The 21746-nt window shown below is 37.7% G+C and overlaps 1 protein-coding gene across 1 annotated transcript in view; it reads left to right on the top strand.

Annotated features, from left to right (window-relative positions):
• The window catches only part of LOC124162672 (atrial natriuretic peptide-converting enzyme), a 135994-nt gene that overhangs the window by 69444 nt on the left and 44804 nt on the right, over positions 1 to 21746 (top strand). Inside the window, exon 2 of the mRNA XM_046539274.1 lies at positions 18382 to 18541. Coding sequence (XP_046395230.1) covers positions 18382 to 18541 — 160 coding nt within the window. The remainder of the gene's footprint in view (positions 1 to 18381; positions 18542 to 21746) is intronic.

The raw sequence follows: 21746 nt of genomic DNA, 5'->3' as shown, positions 1-21746 counted from the left end.
TCCGACAGAAGATATAAATTTAGGGAGATATTTTGCCGAACGGATAGATATGGGAATTCGTTTTTTTCCCCGAACCGTAAAGGATTTTAATAAATGCCAGTCGTAATTTCGTTAGAGCACTTCCTTTTTATGTGCAAATGGATGGTGTCATGACACCCCCTGCCATACGCCTTTTAGACGGCTAGCGGGGTACTGTGTAGATGTAGATGAATATGTTCAATACTGGGATATAATACATTCTTATAATGCAATCTTTAGATCAGTTGCCAATATGACCTTTTTCTTCGTCTTCATTTCATAAATGGTAATGTATATGGATAATATTTATCTAATAAATCACTACCTTATTACCAATACCTTTTTCCATTCATTTTTGGTATGCGACGATTATTTCAGACGTATTCCGCACTCTTTCCTCGCTTTGGTGTACCACTTGGCAGAAAAAAACTTTAAAAAGCTATACTATGCTACACTGATTTTCCTTTGACGTAGATTTAGAGTAGACGTAATTATCATAGCTATTCCACCGAAAAACGTAGCCATTTGCCATTCTCCTGAAATTATCATAACTCCGCTTAATGTAGCCGCTTACTCGATGGACTATTGAGGAATTGAGGAAAAAATGGCGTGACGACTGATTTTTGGAACTTGCATTTGAAAAAACACTAATTTCGATGAGTTTTAGTCTATGCGTAGAAGAAATTTATATTATAATGATTAATATGTGTTTTTAAGAGTAAAAAAGGCACGCCATAATTATGGTGACGTATTAATTCAAAATGATATGTAAAGAAAAAATACGACGTCCTAGAAATAAAAATTAAACGTGCATACCAGATTTTAACACGCTTTGAATTTAATTTTTCCCATGGCTCACGCTAAAATATCTTCAATTCAGATAAACGACGCAACATTCAGCGCAAAAATCTGGATTTATCTCTTGTGTATTTTTTTGTGTAAATGTGTTGACTGATTGCATAATAAATACCTACCCTTATTGTTCCTGATAGTACTTCGAAAATACGGAAGCAGAAATGTTTTGAACTTTGTTGAGAGAAGTTGCAGTTAAGTATTTGCACTGAATTACGTTGTCGCGGTGGAAAAACTGTTTCTGATAGGTACGTATCCTCATAAGTGGGTGTAATGATGCCAGATATTAACGTGGTCATCGTTGTGGAAAAACTAACACGAGCGTTATTGAACACGAGCAGTTCCCTTTTAAGTCTGATTAATGTATGCTTCTCTTTTTCCCCTACTTTTTAACTTTTCCTGCCTTTCATTATGTAAGATATTCGTTTTACGAGGCAGTAAATGAAGAAATTGACCTTTGAGGCCTTATTAATGGGTATTGGTTGCCTGATGCATTCGTAAGAAAAAAAACTTAAAAGAACGGTACTATGCTGCTCTGATATTTCTTGGGGTAAAGACATTCGCTTCCCTTAGTCACTTAAAAAAATTAAGTGAAAGGATGTATGATTTTACATTTTTTCATTCCCTGAAAAGCGGCTTACTAAACCCTAGCTCCTGAGGGAATTCTTTCATGTTTCAGACGTCGAAAAAAACTTAAGCATTTATATGTCGTTGGTTTATAACTAGTTTTTTATTTACTCCCTATAAATACTGCTGATTGCTTAGAAATTAACCTCACTAGTGAATTCTTATTCGTGACCCATCTCTTGCATGTATCCTGTGGAGCCAAGTTGTGAGGTGCTGTACGTGGCACAGTGACTAGTAAAATTGTTTAAAATTTATTGCCTTAATTTAATTTCTTTAGTGTTACATATTGTTAAAAGCTTGAGGATGAATATGGAATGCGATAATGGAAAGTGGTTCGTATACATTGATATCGTCTTCGCAGGTAGGTTTTTCGCCCGGTGATGCTGTACAGAAGAAAAAATCAAAATAACATTTCTACAGCCTATACCTCACGTGAGGTAAATTTTTACTACAGTTTTCATGTGTGGACAAATTAAGATGTATTATAAGCGCCAAATGTATAACTACCTGACTAAATCCTCACTATGCGGCTTGATTAATAACTGACTTATTGCATATGACAAAATTTTAAGGTTTTGTTAAACACCTATCTGATGTGGGCATTTTTATTTTGTAATCCTATGCGAATGACGTAAAAACTCTCCATTTTCTTCATAGTAGTTTTGTCGGTAAGCCTATATTTTTCTTCCGCATTATTCGACTTTGATTGCTACCATATATTTGATATTCTAGTGTATAGCGCTTTAAATATTTATTGTCTCAATTTAATTTCTACAGTGTTTCATACAATAGAAAAGTGCAAGGAAGATTCTAGAAGGAATATAGGTTCGTTTACATTAATATCGTCTCAAAAGCCCTCGTTCAAGCCATTCATGTGTTCCAATCTTTATCCAGTGCAGCTATTATCGTTCACTTTTATTGGCGCTGTATAGTTTGTCTTCGTGATTTGCCTCTTTGTTTTATTTCGACTCTATATGAATTTCGAAACCGTTATAATTACTCTGCCGTTCATGGTACTTCCTGATCCGATATCAGCCGCTAAAATCCGATAACGCTGTCATTACTTTAAAGCTGAAGCTCACGCACTGGTCCATGAAATCGAGGCAGCGCTGAGGTCAACTCGTTTTGCTCTCTCGTTTCCAATATCTTTACGAGAGAGATCTATCCGCGAATCGCATGTGAAGCGGTTAAGGCAGGCAATGGTTATGGAGCTTTGCAAGAGACAGTTAAATGAGACACTTTCAGAGAGACAAACCCGGTTCCGTCGCTGGGTCGTGGAATAACTTATCATCCCCATCGGCCTGGATCTGCAGCAGCCGCCGATTCGCTTTAATTTATCGGTAAGTATTTATTAGGGGAGAAAGTGGAGCAGCGGCGAAATAATCAATTGGAAAGCGAAATATTGCATCTGCTTTGTTTCACCTCCGCGGGTCTTTTCTTTCTCCTCCGCGGCGGCGCTAGTGTCGGAATGATGGAGAAAACCCGCGGACGGTTACGGGTGTAGGGATGCGTGATCTCTCGTTGGCGCGAAAGGATGTCTAATGGGGCGGCCTGGGCTTTTCCTCTGATACCGCGGAAGGCTGTCTGAAAGAGGCAGTCCGTGTTTTTCCTTCGTGTCACGACTTGAGCCTTTCCCTGCCTTGATTATACTCCTCGTCCCTCGATTTCTTCCCCGGTAGAAATTGACGTGTTTCCGATCGTGGTGTAGTTTTATAATCCCTCAATGACCGCCCTAATTCACTCCGCTCTGTTATTATACCCGCCATTGTTGCTATCAGCGCCAGACTGTGAAAATAGTGTTGTAATTAATGGCATCCCAGTTTCAATAGTTGAATGATTTTCAATCAATGTCACTTTGCAGCGAACAGTGCCATAAACTTTTACTGCTGAATATTGGAGTTGATTTAAATGTATCGTCAATCAATTGATCAATTGGTTCCACCTGAAAGAAATCCGGAGAGCGATTCGATAAATTTCACGTCGTCATTTTAGACTGTCTTTCTCGAAGGTCAAATGATATATGCTTTTGATGAAGGCCTATGACTCGGCTTTATTGGCTTGTCGAAATAAAAATTGACTGATTATATTTCCATTTAAATAGCTACCAATTTAGATAGAATAACAAGTTCCTTTCAATATTATTCCGTGTCAAATTTTGCGTTGACTACCGATATTTAGGGACTGTATCTTCATTGTCTTTCCTCCGTACAATTTCCTTGGCGCAATAGGTAAAAATGCTAACATGGTGAGCATTTTATGATCACGTTTAAGTCCAAGCTGGGCATGTGTTATTTTTTGTAGGAACACTGGTCACATGGAATAATTTTGAAGGTTAGTGAAATTTTAATATCTCAAGAAAAAGTGCGATAAAATTGTAAATAAAGTTCCCTCATTATCCGGCCTGAAAGGTAGCATTTTCCTGATCTTAATTATATAAGGCCATGCATAGAATTGAGAACATAGTGTAGCTGAAACTAGTCAAATGGTTTGCTGTTAATGAATTCAAACAGAATTCTTGAAAATATCAGTAGTCGATGAATATTATAGCCAAAGGTGAAAAAGTCGGCCTCGGTGCCGGCGGGGTAACGTCCTCGCCTGCCAAACAAGAGGTCGCGGGTTCGAGTCCCGCGTGGGTAGGTTTCCCCTGTCCGGGGCATGGTTATTCGTGTACGTTTAATTGTAAAATTTGTTGAATACCGCGATATAAAATGGCCAATATGAGCTGTATTCGGAGGTTTGAGTATAAATAAAATAAATAAAAATAAAATGAAGTCGCAAACGATGTCGAAGACGATAGAAAAACGAAAATATGAAAACGATATTGGTTGATGGTCCATTTACGTGTTCATTTAGAAACCTTTATACCATAGTAATAATTCTCATTCGGTTTTAGGTCAACAGATTGATCGAATTTACACTTTGTCCTTTGTCAAAGCATATATGAGCTGAGTGTAATGTAAAAACGTTTTCCTTCCAATTTTTTGAAAACCAAGTGAACTCTTCATTTATTCACGCACCTACTTAACCTCTAGCTAATTCATCCTCACACTGAATGACTGATTGAACCCTTAATGTATCGACACTATGTACTTTTACATTTCTATATTCATAATCAGTTCTTTAAAATCATGATCCATAATTTTAAAGAACTGATTTTGAATATAGGAATTTATGAATGGTAAATTAAAAAGCTGCAAAATTACAGTGTCTTTTTGTTTACTGCAACCGACAGTAGAAACCAACGCGGTATTTTTCTTTACCTTTATGCGTTTAAGGTGTGAGGCAAACAAAAATTTGGTTTAATTTTTCTGGTATGTTACAGCATACCTAATACATTCTCGAACATGAAATCATGCTGAGCAGTGTCAGTGTCAGAAACCTCCCTGGCTCGAATAAGTTTAACTGTGTTTATGTGAGGTTAGAAAAGTTGCTTCGTTGAAAGGCATAAAAAACGGGAAATGCAACGCCTTTTTCCTTGACCCTTAACCAGTGACGTGAAATATTTGTTACACTACCAGTGGCGTGCGTTCTAGGAGATCGCAATGAATCAAATATTCATAAAATGTTGCGACATCATTTTCATTGCTTAAGTATATGTTTCTTTGTCTTCTAAACTATTCCAAACTTTATATTTACACCAATATATTTACCATATATAACCAATAACTATATATTTAGTCACCAATACGAATCAATTTTTCGGTAAAAAAAAGTAATTTAAAACAGGATCCAAAAACTGATATCAAACACACATGAATTATTGTCATCGTTTTTAAGCGTCAATATCTCGCCATTATTCAAAATAACGCCTTAAATGTCAATGAAATATGGCTAAATAATAGGAAAAAATTGAATTTATCTCGTTTATATTCTTTTTCTTGATGTGTTCTGCAGGCGTGACGTGAGGTCTCTCAGACCGCTAATCGAATAAATTTGTAAATTTAAAGAATTAAAAAATTAAAACGTTTAATTTTAATAGTTTTATAACCTTATTATACAAACATTTGAAGCTAAAGATGATTTTAAATATTTAAAAACAGCAAATTTGAAAATATTCATAATTTTAAAAACACAGAGGTCTCTCAGACCGCACGTCACCGGTTGAGGGTTAATCGGCATTGGGTGGGCGATTTCATGCCTTAGCTGTTTCCATAGCGAATCTAGTCGAGCGAAAGTTAGGGAGGATCAATAATTGATCCTCGGCTTCGTTGGAACGTGAAGATCCCGAAACTTAGGACGTGCTGATAATACTGGTGCTTAAAAAATAAAAACGTTTAATTTTAATAGTTTTATAACCTTATTATACAAACATTTGAAGCTAAAGATGATTTTAAATATTTAAAAACAGCAAATTTGAAAATATTCATAATTTTAAAAACACAGAGGTCTCTCAGACCGCACGTCACCGGTTGAGGGTTAATCGGCATTGGGTGGGCGATTTCATGCCTTAGCTGTTTCCATAGCGAATCTAGTCGAGCGAAAGTTAGGGAGGATCAATAATTGATCCTCGGCTTCGTTGGAACGTGAAGATCCCGAAACTGAGGACGTGCTGATAATACTGGTGCAGCCAGCCTCCCACTCGTTTTCCCAAATGGCTCGGAATGACCCAGATCTTCCAGTAAAAACAATCAATTTACTTTCCCTAGCGGCTTCGAAGCCGCGGACTGTCGTTAAAATTGATGGCTGGGATAAAGGAGATCACAGTTTTATTATTCATTACCCGTTAATTTATTCAAAGCATGCATCGAGATTACACGCAATAAAAAAAAGTCTTTGAATGCATTTCGCCATTCTCTGGCATTTTTTAGTAAGGCGATTCTCAGCGTATTCATTTCCTCATTCCCTTGAGTAATTTGAGTAAAAAATATTTTGAAGTGGGTGTGGTTCTCTTGCGAACTTCTTGTTTTCCATGAAAAAAGTAGAAATTGAACTTTATGGGAGGGGCGAGGTCATCTATATCTCTACATTTCCACGAGGTGCTGCGGGGTGGGAAAAGTAGCCATGATAATTGGTTTTTGTGATTGCTTGCCTCCGGTGGTAATAAACGCTGTGAAGCCGCATTCGATTACACGACAATGAGAATTCTGATTTATTTTTTTTATTTTAAGTATTTCAGAGAATCTTCCATGTGAAATTTTTTTTAAAGGGCTGGCAATGACGACTTGTGTCACTTTTGTCCGCGTTTCTAATCAACGTTCAAAACATCAGGTGAGCTCGTTTGCCGATAGTCTTATATATTTTCCGTATTTTATTTCCTGTCTACTGTTTCTCCCCAACCACCATCACCACCACCATCTTTTAAGATATGAATAAACAAAATTGACTATAATCATTGTATAATAATGTAATTATTATAAAACCGACGACATTTATAATCCGTATCTGGGTAATTAGAAAAAGCAAATTTATACACGCGAATCAGGCATTTCGTGAGTTCTATATTTCAACGTAGGCTCTGTATTTTAGCGATAGTCGATTTAGGAAATCTTAGTTTTATGGCTATTGCTATTGGTAACTTGTCTCTCTGTAATTCTTTTTTCTTTTGTGCGTCATATTATCCTGTTATTTTTAATCCCGTCTAAAAATTATTTCCATGTTCCTTGGAAGCGCATTGATTGTGTGAGGTATGCGATATTTTGTCCTCAGGAAGTGGATATTATTTGTTCGTCCGGCATGGCTCTTTCGATTTAGTTTTGTTTCTCCGTTCTTTGACTTATTTGTGGCATGCTTTGCAGAACAAATTACTTTTTTCTTATTACTGATGGCAGGATATGTTTGCTAAAAAACAGGACCACCGCTTGATGTTTGTCGCTAAACTGCGATCTCCTGTACGTGCGGGAGTTTGAGGTTGTCTCATGTCATGTTATGTAATCGTAGCCAATGATACAAGGTCTCCGCTCTTTCCGCATAATTACTTTATTCCAATGATAGTTTTTTGCTCACTATTTTCCGGTCTGTGCATCTCTTTTATCTTTTATTTTTTTCTGTACATCATTCGTAGATTGTAACGATAGGTCTCTGCTGAAAATACACGATCATGAATGACTCCACCAGATGCCTTAAGGGCAGTGATCTGAAAATCCTTCCTCATGACATCGAATTGAAGGTTCTCACCGGATCTGAAAATTCATTGGAAATGTTTTGTACTGTATGATACAAGTGGTATACCTACTCATATTTTTTACGTTCTTTCAGTGGAATGTTAGAGTTAAAATGTCTAATTTTCAATTGCTATTGGTAGATATTAGTGACATTTATTTTTGACCGGTAATAAATTCAAAGTTGAAATTTTTAGGTTATTACTAGTCCAGGAGTAACGTCTACTTGTGACAGCATTCGGTTGCTCATTAATGAGATCAGAAGCCCTTATTAGAGATTTATACCGGTTCAAGTGAAAGCCATTACAATGTACGTATTTATCAACCTCTTACAATGCAGCCATAGAGCCCTGTCTGTATTAACCTGTCATATGTATCTATTAATTTCGAAACTCGAAATCCAAGGTTTGGCTGTATTTTGAAGCCTGCGACCCGAGTATTGAAATAAGCTGACCACGTATAGAACACAAATCATTCGATTTCCACTCACGGTTTTTATAGATAACTAGCCCACTCACACAAGTGTTGGAATATATTACTGAGATCCTAGCCTAGTTGGAAGCCCTATTAATTTTATCGCAGAGCTTTTAAGAATTGACGGAATGTAATAAAAACACATTTAAACAGGAATGGGATCGTTTTGGAAAAATCTGAGGCGTCACGTCACTTTAGTCCCAGTCTTTACATTTGAAATTTGAAAATTTTGCAGGTTGATGGAAACTAGGTTCTCTGTTCTAGTTATGCTTTAAGAATGTATGGACGAATGATTTAAATATCTCAAGGAATTCACTACGATATGGAAAAACCCAACCCCTTGTTTTCTACAGACTAAAACGAATCATTAGGCTGCAAGTCGTGATTCAAGCGAAATTGTATGCATACCATGCCTCATGGATTGAGTAATGAGCAGTTATTAGTGTCGACCATACACTTGATCTCTCGCTTTTGTTTTGCACTAAACCATGTTTATAATCTAGCTTAATCTTTTTCTGCACGTTAAGTACGATGATAATGAATTTCTCTGTCGACAAATCACCTTAATTGATGGTAGTTCTGATCATATACGTCTGAATGTGACCTTAAGCCATCTTTAAATGAAGGCTACGCCATATTGTGGCTGCAGTTAACCATTTATCTGCTGAAAAAAATCACCTTAGTTGACGGTATTTCTGATCATTTGAGTATGACAGTGAATTTTAGCTATCTTTTGGTGAAGGCTGCGCTGTTTTATGGCAACTCTTAACCAGAAATTAGCCCGCCCTCGACATAAATTTCAAATTACAACCTTCCTTTTGTTTCCAAAGCTCGTGGCCCTCTCGTTGGGTGTTGTCTCCCTCAAATGCAAACTTGTCCACGCGATCTGTAACGTCTGGGATCCAGCCGGTAGACGGTGTCTTGAGGTATATTGAAGGCTGAATTACCTGAGATTTGCAATCGGGCCCGTTTCCAAGGCTGAGCGGTTGGTGAAAGGCATAAGAGGAACCCGAGGCGCCGATTGGCGCTGTGAGAGACGTAAGTCGAAACACACCTTCGCAGGATTGATGGGCAACTCCTCTCATCAGTGTTGGACTGCAATGCGATTACGAAAATGCCAAGATCGAGAATGCCCGGAGGGGGGGCTTCTCGTGGAAGCTTTCCAGTTTCGCCGCTTCCTCGTGCGTGGGAGAAGTGTGCCCTGCCCCACACGAAATTCCGTTTCCACTACGCTTGTCAAAACAAGTAATAATTTCTGCCTATTCACTCAGCTATTGGGATAAAAGCAGGGATGGCAAGTGGAACGAAACGAAAGTTAAAACTAGTAAAATTTCAATAGTATCGTTCACGGGAGCGAAATGTAGAAACGAAACGAAATAGATTTAAACCTGGGGTGCTAGACTCAGGGTCAAAACGAAATCGGAGTCAAGACTACTTCGGGTCCAAACTTAACTAAAACTATGGGACAAAACGAAACGTAGATAATGTTTCGCACCGGAGGGACCACGTGATTTACCTTTAAACAGTTTAGTTTCGACCGACACACTAAGTACGAAGTATGGCTAAATGAAGTAGGTATAGGTTTGGCCTACCGCCATTAGATGCATGGGGCAGTAATATTTTTACCACTTACAGGAGAACGATGAACGCAAACTGGCCATTCGATTTTCTAAGCTCGATGTTTCAACCTCTCTACACGCATGCCAAACGTAATTGGTTTAAACAATTCCCCCTTATCCCCCTCCACTCAGCTTCTGGGATCGAAACTTAACTATGAGCAGCGGAGTTTCGATTAATTTAGTTTCGTTCCCGGGAGTAAAGTTTCGTCCCGGGTCGAAACTAAACTCCTTGGTGATTTTAATTTCGTTCGGGAACGAAACTAAAACCTAGCCTCGTATTTTCATTTCGCTTCGGATCGAAATGATACATTTTCGTTTCGTTTCACTTGCCACCCCTGGATAAAAGTAACAATGCAAGAAAAACACATTACAGTTGAGCATATCCTTACGGACACAACCAATTTTGGAGTAGGCTCTTCACCGAATAAAACCGAATTCAAGTTAAGCATATTTTTAAAGTTTTGAAGGAACGAGCATTTTATGTTCAAAGGATTCGTTTTTAAATCTTAATAGACTATGAAGGGCGGATTGAACTTTTTTGCCGGCCTCGGTGGAGGCGGAGTAAAAAGTTCTAGCCAGCCAAGTCGGAGGTCGCGGCTTCGAGTACCGCCTGAGTACATTCTCTATTCAAGGCATGGATGTTTGTGATCGTCCTACGTTGATACTCCTTAATTTCTCTCGCTGTAAAAGATTTAAGTCCACTGTTTTCGGGGCGACGAAGATAAACAAAAAAGCTTTCGGGATAAAAAGGTATGGCGTAAGAATACGCATTATATTTTTCATGTTTTCAAACGATTGAAGAAACTAGCTTCCGATACACTAATGGCTTATATTTTCATCTTTAATGGATGATAAGAACGGTGCACTCATTTTCCGTCTATCCAAAACACTTGTCAGCTCAACTGGAGATTACAAATTTTTTGAATGCGTACTACTCCACGGCAAAGGCCCAACCAACCAGGCTACAAATATCTTACTACTTGCCAATCGAACGTGTGATTTAACCTTATACCAGTGGCGTAACTATGGGGGGGGGATGAGGGGATCGATCCCCCTATACCCAAAGCCTCAGAGGAGCAAAAAAAATATTTACAACTATTGTCTAGTTTTGACGTGTAGTAACTCCATCTGCTTAGAATTCAATTTTTAGTGCCAAGATGATTTCAAATTTATTTCCAGGCATATTGTTTTTTTTTAATTTTACCAGATTTTGTCTTGGGGGTAGGGGTCGCCACCCCAGGCCATCCCATCCCCCCAAGGCATATCCCTAGTTACGCCACTGAACCGCACCTTACCTATAGGGCATCTCAAACCCCAGAATGTTAGATTTCTTCAAGAGATACTATGGAGAAATATTGTGTAGTGCGTAGCAAAATACGATGTTTTAAGGGAGCTAGGAGCTAGAGGAGTTTTAGTTTAGCTTATCAAGTGCTAAGTTTTGCCGACTGTTTTCTCTTGAATCTACCACGAATGCGGAGGGTAAACAACTGAATTTGCAGTACCGTGACATTTCACGTGATATTCTATCCGCGTTTATCACCATGGTACTCGTAAAATGCTATTGATGCCTTCTGCGCCTGAAAATGTATAGCCTAGCAATAGGTGTCGAAATATGCCTTATAATTTTTTGGCGTTAGACTGCACTGAAGTTTTCATGTACGCATTTTGACCTCAATTTTTGCATTATTTAGTAAATATATACGCGAATAAAATGAAGATGCTTCCAAATATTATTGTAATTGAATTGCGTGAGAGAAATTTTAGATTGATTTAATATTTCCCACTGGTTTCTAGCATCTTTGCATTCAACTCATTCTTGTAGCTTAAAAATGTCTTTTTGCTAGCGACCGCAAGAGAAGCTTGGATAAGCAAATATTGGACGATTGTGTATAAAACATGCCTCGTTATCACATGACAGAGAATGTTTCTAATTACATTCGGTTGATTTATGGAGGAATTATCGCAAAATACTCTCGAAGGTTGCGTAGAGAGGCGCATCGATTTTTATAACGGTCACTCTGAACCCATGAACATGATCCTCTTGCAATCAAGTTTTTCTGCCCGTCAATGTTCACCGTTGCGAGTCATTGCAAGGCCAATTGCTTTTCCAGTCTCTCAATTACTGCTACTGGAAGGTATATTTTGATGAAAAGCCAGCCAAGCAGCGATGATATCAGCTATGAAAATCTGCTCGAAAATCATAATGTTTGTTCGTGTATAGGGAAGAAAGTGATAGTGGCGGATACAGATGGGGGCGCGCGAAACCCCCACCCCCCGTAGTGCCAAACATTGCAGAACCACAATTATAACTTCTTTATATCATAAGATGGCATTTTCTTGTATATGTGTGTTATAAATTTAACTAAAATTTTCTTAAATTCTGCATGTGACTTGATTATTTTTTATTAGGATAAAAGTAAAGGTAACTCAGGATTGTGCCCCCCCTTGAGTTTTTTTCTGTATCCGCTACTGGAAAGTGATGATATTAAGCCGATGACACCACACTCAACACTCAGAGGTTCAATACGAATGTTGGTTTGGATTGGTGAGGTTAGCGCTCCCCCCGAACCAAGCCAAAGACGTGAGATATTCACATACTCAAGGTATGGGGATCGGTTCCTTTCCTTGGGCCACCTCTCATTCCGAGAATTTTGTTATGAGAGTGTCCGAAGGCTTCGTCCGGGATATGAACCCGGAATCGCTCGTTCAGCAGCCAAGCGCTCTACCCACGATGCCATCACGCTCCCCTCTTATACAACCATAGTACAGATATTTTTTTGGATTAGCACCCGCAAAATTTAGTTGCTTGTAAATAAAATACAACAGCAAACGCAGCGTGGTGAGCCGAAAGAATTTTTGGGCTTAACATGTGCCTACTCTTGGTTCCACCAAAAAGGAAAAAAATTGATATCCCCTTACATTACGTGTTTTATTTTTCTTACTGCCTACCACTCTCCCCCAGTTGACGTCATAAAACCGTTATTCACATTTTGATGTGCTTATAGGTAAATGAAGGTTTTTCAATTTCGAATTATTCGGAAAAGGAAACGCGAAAATGGTTCCAATTAAAGATGGACGGATCCAGGATATTTTTCGGAACCGGATTCGGATCGGATCCTTGATTTTCGGAGCCGGATATTTCGGATCGGTTATTTTCGGATCCTAATATATTTTAAAATTCCTGCTATTAAACGAAGTATTTATTCAAGTTTATTCTGGGTACGTACAATAGAAGGAATGACATTTAGATTTTCATACACATTTTAATATTTTTATAAATTAAAAATCATTTTTATAGGTTTTCAAGTTGTTTTTTTAAACATCTTTACATGCTCAGTACCTAAACTGTTACGCTTGGGTTTGGAAATGAAAATTGGAAAAATCTTCGGATAAACCACTGACCAGTGGCGTAGGACAAGAATCGCATGCGACGGCACATTCGAAGAGAGAATCGGAACTCTTTCCACCCTTATGTATTGTTGTTGCATTGCATTATTTGAAATTTCGGATTCAGATCCGATGTCTTCCGCGACTTTGGATCCGATGTATCCGGTGAAGGGCAATATCCGCGGATATTTGGATCCGAGGTATCCGATCCGACCATCCCTAGTTCCATTGTATTTCTTGCTTGCTGGTGAAACTTTGCTCATTTTGACTCAAGTGTTGCTGTCAACGACTATAGAGCTAGAGGAGATGGTTTGAACTTAAAATTGGCTGTTTTTTAACACTCGAGCCTCCTGCAGGGTAGGCAACATTGCATGAAATTTGGAAAACTCAAAAATTCAATCTTTGAATGCGTTTCGGCAGGGTCAAATATTGTCCGATTGAGCTGAAAATTTTTATGGGATGTTTTTTCATGCATTCGCATAGGAAAATGGAAATGCCCCCTCAACTTTCAAACTTTCTGTTTTTTTGGGGCACCCTAGCCAGAGCGCTACCGTGTCGTCCTTATTTCCCTGTTTAAATGGACATAATTACTTCATACCAAGGGCATCGAGAAGAGAATTAACAAAGTTAACAAATGAGGCGTTCATGAATAAGAAAACTCCGATTAGAGGGTCGTTACGTAAGAGTTTAAAGAAAAGGTTAGTGAAGTGTCTGGGGTGGAGCATTTTAATATGGAGAAACGTAGGCGTTGAGGAAGGCGGACGAAAGAAGACTGGAGGCGTTCGTGATAGGAGCGCAGAGGAGATTGTAAAAGGTGAAATTGATAAACAGGTGGAGTAACGACGAAGTGCTACCTACACATAATAATTATAAAATGCCTTTATTCGGGCGAGGTTGAGACTAAAAAGTCCCCTCTTCCACCTAACCCCTCGATAGCGTCAATGCAAACATATCAAAAAATGGTAGACAAACGTTTACAATACAAAGTATACACAATATACACTATTTGTGAAATGTCAAAAAATATAAACAAGTATGTGTAAAAATTTTGTGTAAAAAAATTTCTGTTTGTGGGAAAAAACATGAGGATAAGGGTGTAATATCCTTCAGCGAAAAAACCCACTGCAGGAGAACGCCCACACAAGAAGGGGGGCGTGAAAAACCTGCGAAAACCTACTGAGTGAAAGCTAATGTCATGTTACATGTAAAATACAACATAGTTAATGAGGTACAAAGTATACACAAATATTACGCATGCAATTAAGATATAAAATATAACAAATATACGTTGAAGCTTAAGACTAAGTTCTTGAGAAAGGTCCTGGTAGGCAATGTCAGAATAGTCAAATAAAGGTAATATTAAAGTAGATACTAATTGCGCTACTAATTACACATGGTAGGCGATGAGAGGAAACACCGATTCAGATATGAAGGAGACACAAGGTTTTGATGGAGGGAGTACTGAGCGAGGAGGGGATGTTATTGTGAAAGGTGTTGGGGAAGCGAGAAAGCAGGAGGAAGAGAATAGGATTTATAGATTGAAAGAAATGGAATCGACCATAATGTGAAGTGAGTTGGGAACTCCGATGTTGGAGGGGAGACAGACCGACATAAATCTTTTACGTTGGGAGCCGCTAGAGATTCGGAGGCTGCGCGGTAGGCTTAGAAAGCTTGATTGAACAATTGATATTAGATATCTTTCAGAGCGACGCGGAGATCGCCATATTAAAACTCTACTATAATACCTGATTCGTCAGCAACGATGCATTAAGAGATATTCTTTGCCGAACGGATAGGTTTGGCAATTCTTTTTTTCCCGAACAATAATGACTTTAACAAATCCTAGGTAACTTCGTGAGAGCATTTCTTTTTTATCTGCTAACGACTAGTGTCGTAAAACCAAGGATAGCTAGTGGAACGAAATGAAAATGTTTTGCTTCGATCTGGAGAGAAACAAAAATACGAGGCCTTTACTTGTTCCATGCATTTTATTCGAGGTCTGCCTCTTCCGTTCTTACCATCTACTTGTCCCTCGACGATTGTCTTCATCAGGCCATCATGTCTCAAGATGTGGGGTATGAGGTTGATACGTCTTCTTGTTAATGTTTTCATAAGGATTTTCTTATCTCCTATTCTTCTTAAGACTTCTTTCTGAAGTATTTTCAATTTCTCGGTCGATCCATTTGATACCCATCATTCTTTTGTAGCACCACATTTCCCAGGCCTCTATCCTTGATTTCTCCGCAGCTCTCATTGTCCATGCCTCACTTCCGTTGAGAAGCATGTTCAAAATAAAAGTTCTGATGAACTGTTTCCTTGCTTCTATGTTTAAAATTCCAGCTGTAAGTAGATTTTTCTTTTGGTGGAATTGTCTCTTCGTCTGGGCTATTCTGAAGATAATATCTTTCTTGCTTATAGTTATCCCACTTTCCAAATAACAGAATTCATCCACCTCTGAGAATGTTTTGAATGTAATTCAATGAATTCTCCCCCACCTCTTCCAGTTTTTGTTGTTAGGGAAGTATTTTGATGTTAAATCTTCCACGTTAACCTACCTGAAACGGTAGAATACGTAAATTGTATTAATTGCTTCGTATTACAAACCACTCGTGTTCTTCGATAGCTAGGCTATCGTCACTTCTCTCTCCAAAAGGCTCATTCCACAGACCTGCCTACACAAACTCTCTCCCTCCCCATAAGCAGCTTTCATTTCATAGATATGTAAATTCCGAATCTGTTATCTCTCGCGTGCTCTATGGGGATGTTTGCATTCCTGGGACTCGTTAACTCTCACTTTGGATGCCACGACCTCCACAAGGGAAGGTGCCTCTCACGCTCAACTGCGCCAGGTGTGGTGCGCTCAGCCAATGAGGGGAATGTATTCTTGGGTGGGAACGGGGAATTCCAAAGCACTGTGAGGAATTACAATGGAATATACAGTACGTAAACAGAATACTCCGGTTAATTGGGGCAGTGGCGTAACTAGGAATATGCTTTGGGGGGGGAGGGATCTCTAGTAGTATCAAAAGCATTATATCTAGATTTAATACGCATCGTAGTATACACTGTATACATATTATATATGTATTAAATACATGCAAATGTCCTCTACCACGCAGATAATATCTAGATATTATGCGTATTATAGCTGCTGCCATAATATGGATTTTATATAGATTAAATACATATAACTCGTCGTAAATCTTTATATTATACATATCTTATACATATGTGATGATCCCTGGTTACGCCGTAAGGATATTATTTGTATATTTTAAGGATTCTGGTATACATCAAGGACCATGGATCATCAGACATGTATAAAATTTGTTTAATATACAGATTTGCAAATCTGTATATTGATGTATTTCGAAATCTTAAAAATGTACAGATATAATCCTTTTGGTGCTACTAGGGATGGGATGGCCTGAAGTGGCGATCCCCCTCCCCAGATAAAGGGGGGGGGGTCTGAAATAAAATTTGAAAAATGACATGCCTGGAAATACATTTTAAATCATTTTGGCAATAAAAATTTAACTTTAAGCAGATACATTTATTAAGTGTCAAAACTAGACTATAGCTTTAAATGTTTTTTTTAATCTGAGGCTTTGAGGGGGATCTATCCCCTCATCTCCCCCATAGTCACGCCACTGAAAGGGGGCATATTGGGACCAGTACACTTTTCCCCCATTGAGCGGCTGTCCAATTTGTGCGAATTATTCAGAAAATGGGCGCGCGCGGACAATAAAGTGTAACGAAGAAAGCCAATTGAGAATTGAAATTAATTTTTATTTAACCGTTGGAGTGCCGAGGATCGCCATCGAGCTCCTCCTATTTCTCGCGAAAAGTTCCAAGAGCGCTGTAGCGCAATATCACTCGTAGGTGCTGATAGTTCACTAATCATTCAACGGTCAATATTCATTTTATTTTTACATTAACTATTTTCTTTAAATTATAAAAATTGACTCGTTATACCAAAAATTCGTCAAATAATACATAAAAAGGTGAAACCACATATAATAAAGATTTCCTAAAGTTTCTGAATATATACTTTTTGCTGTGTTTGAGACCAATTTTTTCCCCTAACCTACTGCAAAATCAGCAAAAATGCCTCGGCACTTTCAGCATAGTTCCTGGAAAACCGGTTGGCACTCACAGAATTAATAATTAATGTGAAAACCGGGAAAACTGTAATTCATCATTATCATCATCACTGGTGCAAAATAAGAAGATTGTTTTGACTCAGCTCTCTACTCTAATCTCTTTTCGGCTAAACATTGCACACCTTCGTGTTTTTCGATTGATAAAATCTTCTCGGGTATGGCACCGCGTAATGCTGTTTAAGGCCTCACAAAGCCTTACCCGGTGTCAAACCCCAGAAAATTTTATCAATATATTCGCCGGGAAAGCCTACGATCTTTTATCTTCTAACTTCCTCTCTCTCACACCAATCTTGAATTGTAAATACCTATCTGTTATTGTCAGAGAAAATTAAAAATAATGATATTCCACTTAGCTTGCAATCGTATGAACGTGTGATTGTTACTTAAGTATCGGTAAGCGTCTCATTTATAGTGCACGTAGATTTTGCGTTGTTTTTTTAAAGTATATATTCATGGAGTATTTAAGAAGTATTCTGGCATACTCCCATCCCATCATGGACTTCCCTCTTTAATTCTTCTCCGCTCTCCCTCGTTTACCCAACATTGTTTCCTTCGACTCTGTTTTCAACATCCCCTCCCCGCTCAGTACTCATCCATATCTTCTGTTTCCTCCGCATTTCATTTAGAAGCTGTCTCTCCTCGCCCTTTATACGTAGCTCTACTTGTTTGTTACTCATCTCTTTGTATTTAATTTTTATAATTATATTTTATTTCTTTGCTATCAACCAACCTTTAATGCGATGAATAGGTGTTTGGTATTATTTTAAGGAATGAATTTTGATGCACTGAATTGTTGAGGCCTTTACTTTGTAGAACTCCATTATATGGTTGGAATGAAATTACTTTGCTTTTCTACAAAACACACACTTTATTGCCGACTAGTTTCGGTTACACTTGAAAATGGTTCAATGTAACCGAAACTAGTCGGCAATAAAGTGTGTGTTTTGTAGAATGAATTTTGCTTTCGTTTTTTTATTTGGTTATTTAGATGTTAGTACAACCTTTTTAATGGCAAACTACGATCTTTCTAAAGACGGATGGCGTCATATTACGCCCGCAAAACGCAAATTGCTAATGATTGTTGCATTATTTTTTCTTTCTGATGCGCCTGAGTGATTCAATGTCTTCCTCCTCTCGTTTCAGTTCTCGATATCGCCGTCGTCGTACTCGGCCACCGGGAGTGAGGATGCCTTGAGGTTCACCCGAAAGTTGAGCGTCCGCCGATACTACAGGTGGAGCTTCACTTTCCTCTCGGCCTTCCTGCTCATCCTCCTCATCGCAGCCTCCTCCGTCTATCTTGGCTGTAAGTGAAATCAATCGGCATGAATATTCCTTAAAGAAAAAGAGAGATGCCTGCTTCGTCTAAGATTCCACATACATACAGTTACGTCACGGAAAATTTAGCAGTGCCGGAACGCACTTTCCTTAACTTTTTTTAGGAAAAAAAATATTACTCTGTGTTCTTTTATTACAAGTTATCATTTACATTTTATTACTTTTTTGTTTTGGTTACTCTTACACATTTTACATTTACAGTGATTTACAGTGATGAAACGGCAAAATTAACAATGACGGAATGCACTTTCCTTAACTTCTTTTAGAAGTGAAATATTACTCTGTCTATTTTTTATTTAATTTATTATTATAATTTATTTTAATTTTTTATTATAATTTATTATTTACGTTTTATTACATTTTTGTTTTGGTTACGATTGTATATATTGTAATTTTTGAAGGACCAAAATTGAGAAAATTGATAAAATTGACTAGTATGTCTTTAATTAACATGAAACATGTACGAATCAGTGGCGGATACAAATGAGGCCCGCTCCCTTGCTGGGCCCCCCATATTGCCGAACACTGCATAACCACTATTATAACTTTTTTTTAAATCTCATAATATGGCATTTTATTTTATACGTGTATAATCAATTAAAAAAACTTTCTTAAACTTAGCATATGACTTGATTATCTTTTTATTATAATAAAAGTAAAGGTAGCTCGAGATATCTTTTGCGCCCCCTTTGAGTTTTTTTTCTGTATCCGCTACTGGTACGAATGCATGAACCGAATTAGGACAGGTTCTGTTTTCTGCAGTACATGCGTTCACACTAGATGGGTGGTTAGTGGTTACACGGTGCATTTTGGCGTTTATTGTCGTGTTCATTTATTTAGACATTAACTCGCAAGAGCTAATGTACCGTATAATAAGATCTTCAGAACTGATATGCATAGTTCATGGTAGAGCTCACTCAAAGTTAAGCCACAGGTGCGACATACCACACATTCAGTGTAAGAATTGAATTTTTCTTCTATTTTCACCTCATTATTCTCAAAAACACTGTCACTAGACGCAATTCCTACGGATTCCTCGCAACTCATTATCAGTGCCAACGGAGAAGAATCCAATGGTGCCGATAAGACACTTAATTGCCTCAAATGGCTCCTTATCTTCGTAAGAACTAATGAAGCAATTAGCATGGACAAAAATGATGCATAAGTCTCGATGATTGGTCAAATGAAATTTTGCGGCGTGAAAACATTTTTTTTAAATATCTAATTAAAATCATTTTTTAATTATTTGAATACATTTAAATGAACGCATATTTTTATTTACTTTGGAGCATATTTTTACGGATTTAAATGTTAATCACGGGCATAAAACTTAAATTATTTATTTTTCCGATTAAAAACCTTATTTCAACTTGATTTTTCAAATAGTATCATACAGTACCAGATTCCACACACAATATAAAGATAAGGAAATGGCTAGGTCACATAGAGAGGTTAATGTAAAATATACACCATGGAATCGTCCAAAATTTGCGCTCCAAAAAAGTAAATGATTTTTTTATTCACTTTGGGGAATAAACTATTGGATAAAATCATGCCCACCAAAAATTTAACCTAGCGTACTACGCCTATTTTAATTAAATTGACTTGAGGTTTCATGGAGTAGAAATGCAAATAAGACAAATTGAGGGATAGATTCTATATATTAGCGGAATACAAAACTATTTCTGCAATTATTTTTCTATGCATGAGTTAAAATTTTATTTAACTAATTTCTGCATATGAACGATTTTTTTAAGTATAGTACCTAGTACATAGATGATCATTATAAATACTCTTTGAGTAATCGCAGTACTTTAGAAATAAAATACTGAATGCATTATTTTCCTAGAATTTATCATATTTTTACATTGATGTTTCAAATAAATTAGCTCCCTATTGCTTTGAATTTTTTCACCTAAATATTTTCAAAAGAATTGTTATTAGACGCAATTTCTACGGTATTTCTCGCTTGTATTCAGTAACTCTCGAGTATGTTTTGACTTTTTTCATAGCTGAGGGAGAGGTGTCATCAGAAAAGAATCCAATGTTGCCGATAAGACATTGTCTGTAATGGCTCCTTATCTCCGTAGGCACTAATGAAGCAATTAGCTTTGACAAATTGGAATGATGCCTGAGTCTTGATAATTGGTCAAATGGAATTTGACCGTGTGAAAATACTAATGGGTGTCCCATTTCCTGTTCAATTGTCCATGCATGAAAAAATGACAACTTTATATGTGCTACTGAAGCCTTTTACTGTCGTAGTCCTAATGTCATTATCTGTCAAACTTTCTCATACATATTTTAGAGCTGACCTTCTAACTTCAAGATCGTGGCGGTACAAATCAACGTTGTGTTTTCTTGATTCGTAGGTTAGACTTTAGATGTTTCAAGTACAATACTTGTTTAACGTTTCGCAGATACACACAATTTCACTCACTCACTCAATAAGTTATAACTGAGATTGATTTGTATTGTTGAAAGTGGAGCTCACCAAAGGTTAAGGTATAGTGTGTAAAAGACCAGTTCATGTGTAAAAGGTGTAATTTACTGAATTAACTTTCTTATATGGCTTTATCTAAATATTTATTAACGCGCCTGAAAATGGATGCCCAATTTACTTAAATTCCGTCTGAAAATTCATCACTCAGAAACACCAAACACCTGAGTGGGAATGGAATGAGCTCGCTCACTAATATTTTACTTCATCCTGAATCAGGCTATAATGAAATTCAATGCCAGTATAAGAGCAGGTAAATGAGTACGTAGTTAACTCTCGTAAAATTTTATTATAAGATGAGGCTTATCTGAAGGTGATTAACAATAATTTTTCCCTGAGAAAAGATGTTCGAGTCATAACTTTGCGAAGTCTACCAATAAAGTAAGAAAAAGAGGTTTAAATTAAGCGTTCCATGGTTTATTTTAATGTATTACCGAGTTATGCCCGAAAATTCCGCCAAATAGTAAGCATTGGCCCTTATGGGATTGTCAATGTTTTGGTCATCAAAGTGGGCGTGGCTTGTCCTCCCCAAGCACCCCCATTACGGCCACGCTTCGCTCCACGCTCGAAACCGGTGGTGCCTCCGACAGATATTAACAACCTCCTCGGTGGCAACACATTTAGTGAACAACTTGAGGATCCTCTTTTGTAATATTCGTGGTTGGTAGCCTCA

The sequence above is a fragment of the Ischnura elegans genome, chromosome 7 (assembly GCF_921293095.1).
Source record: "Ischnura elegans chromosome 7, ioIscEleg1.1, whole genome shotgun sequence".
NCBI lineage: Eukaryota > Metazoa > Arthropoda > Insecta > Odonata > Coenagrionidae > Ischnura > Ischnura elegans.
Note: the sequence above shows the minus strand (reverse complement) of the source record. Positions and strands in the feature narration are given on the sequence as shown.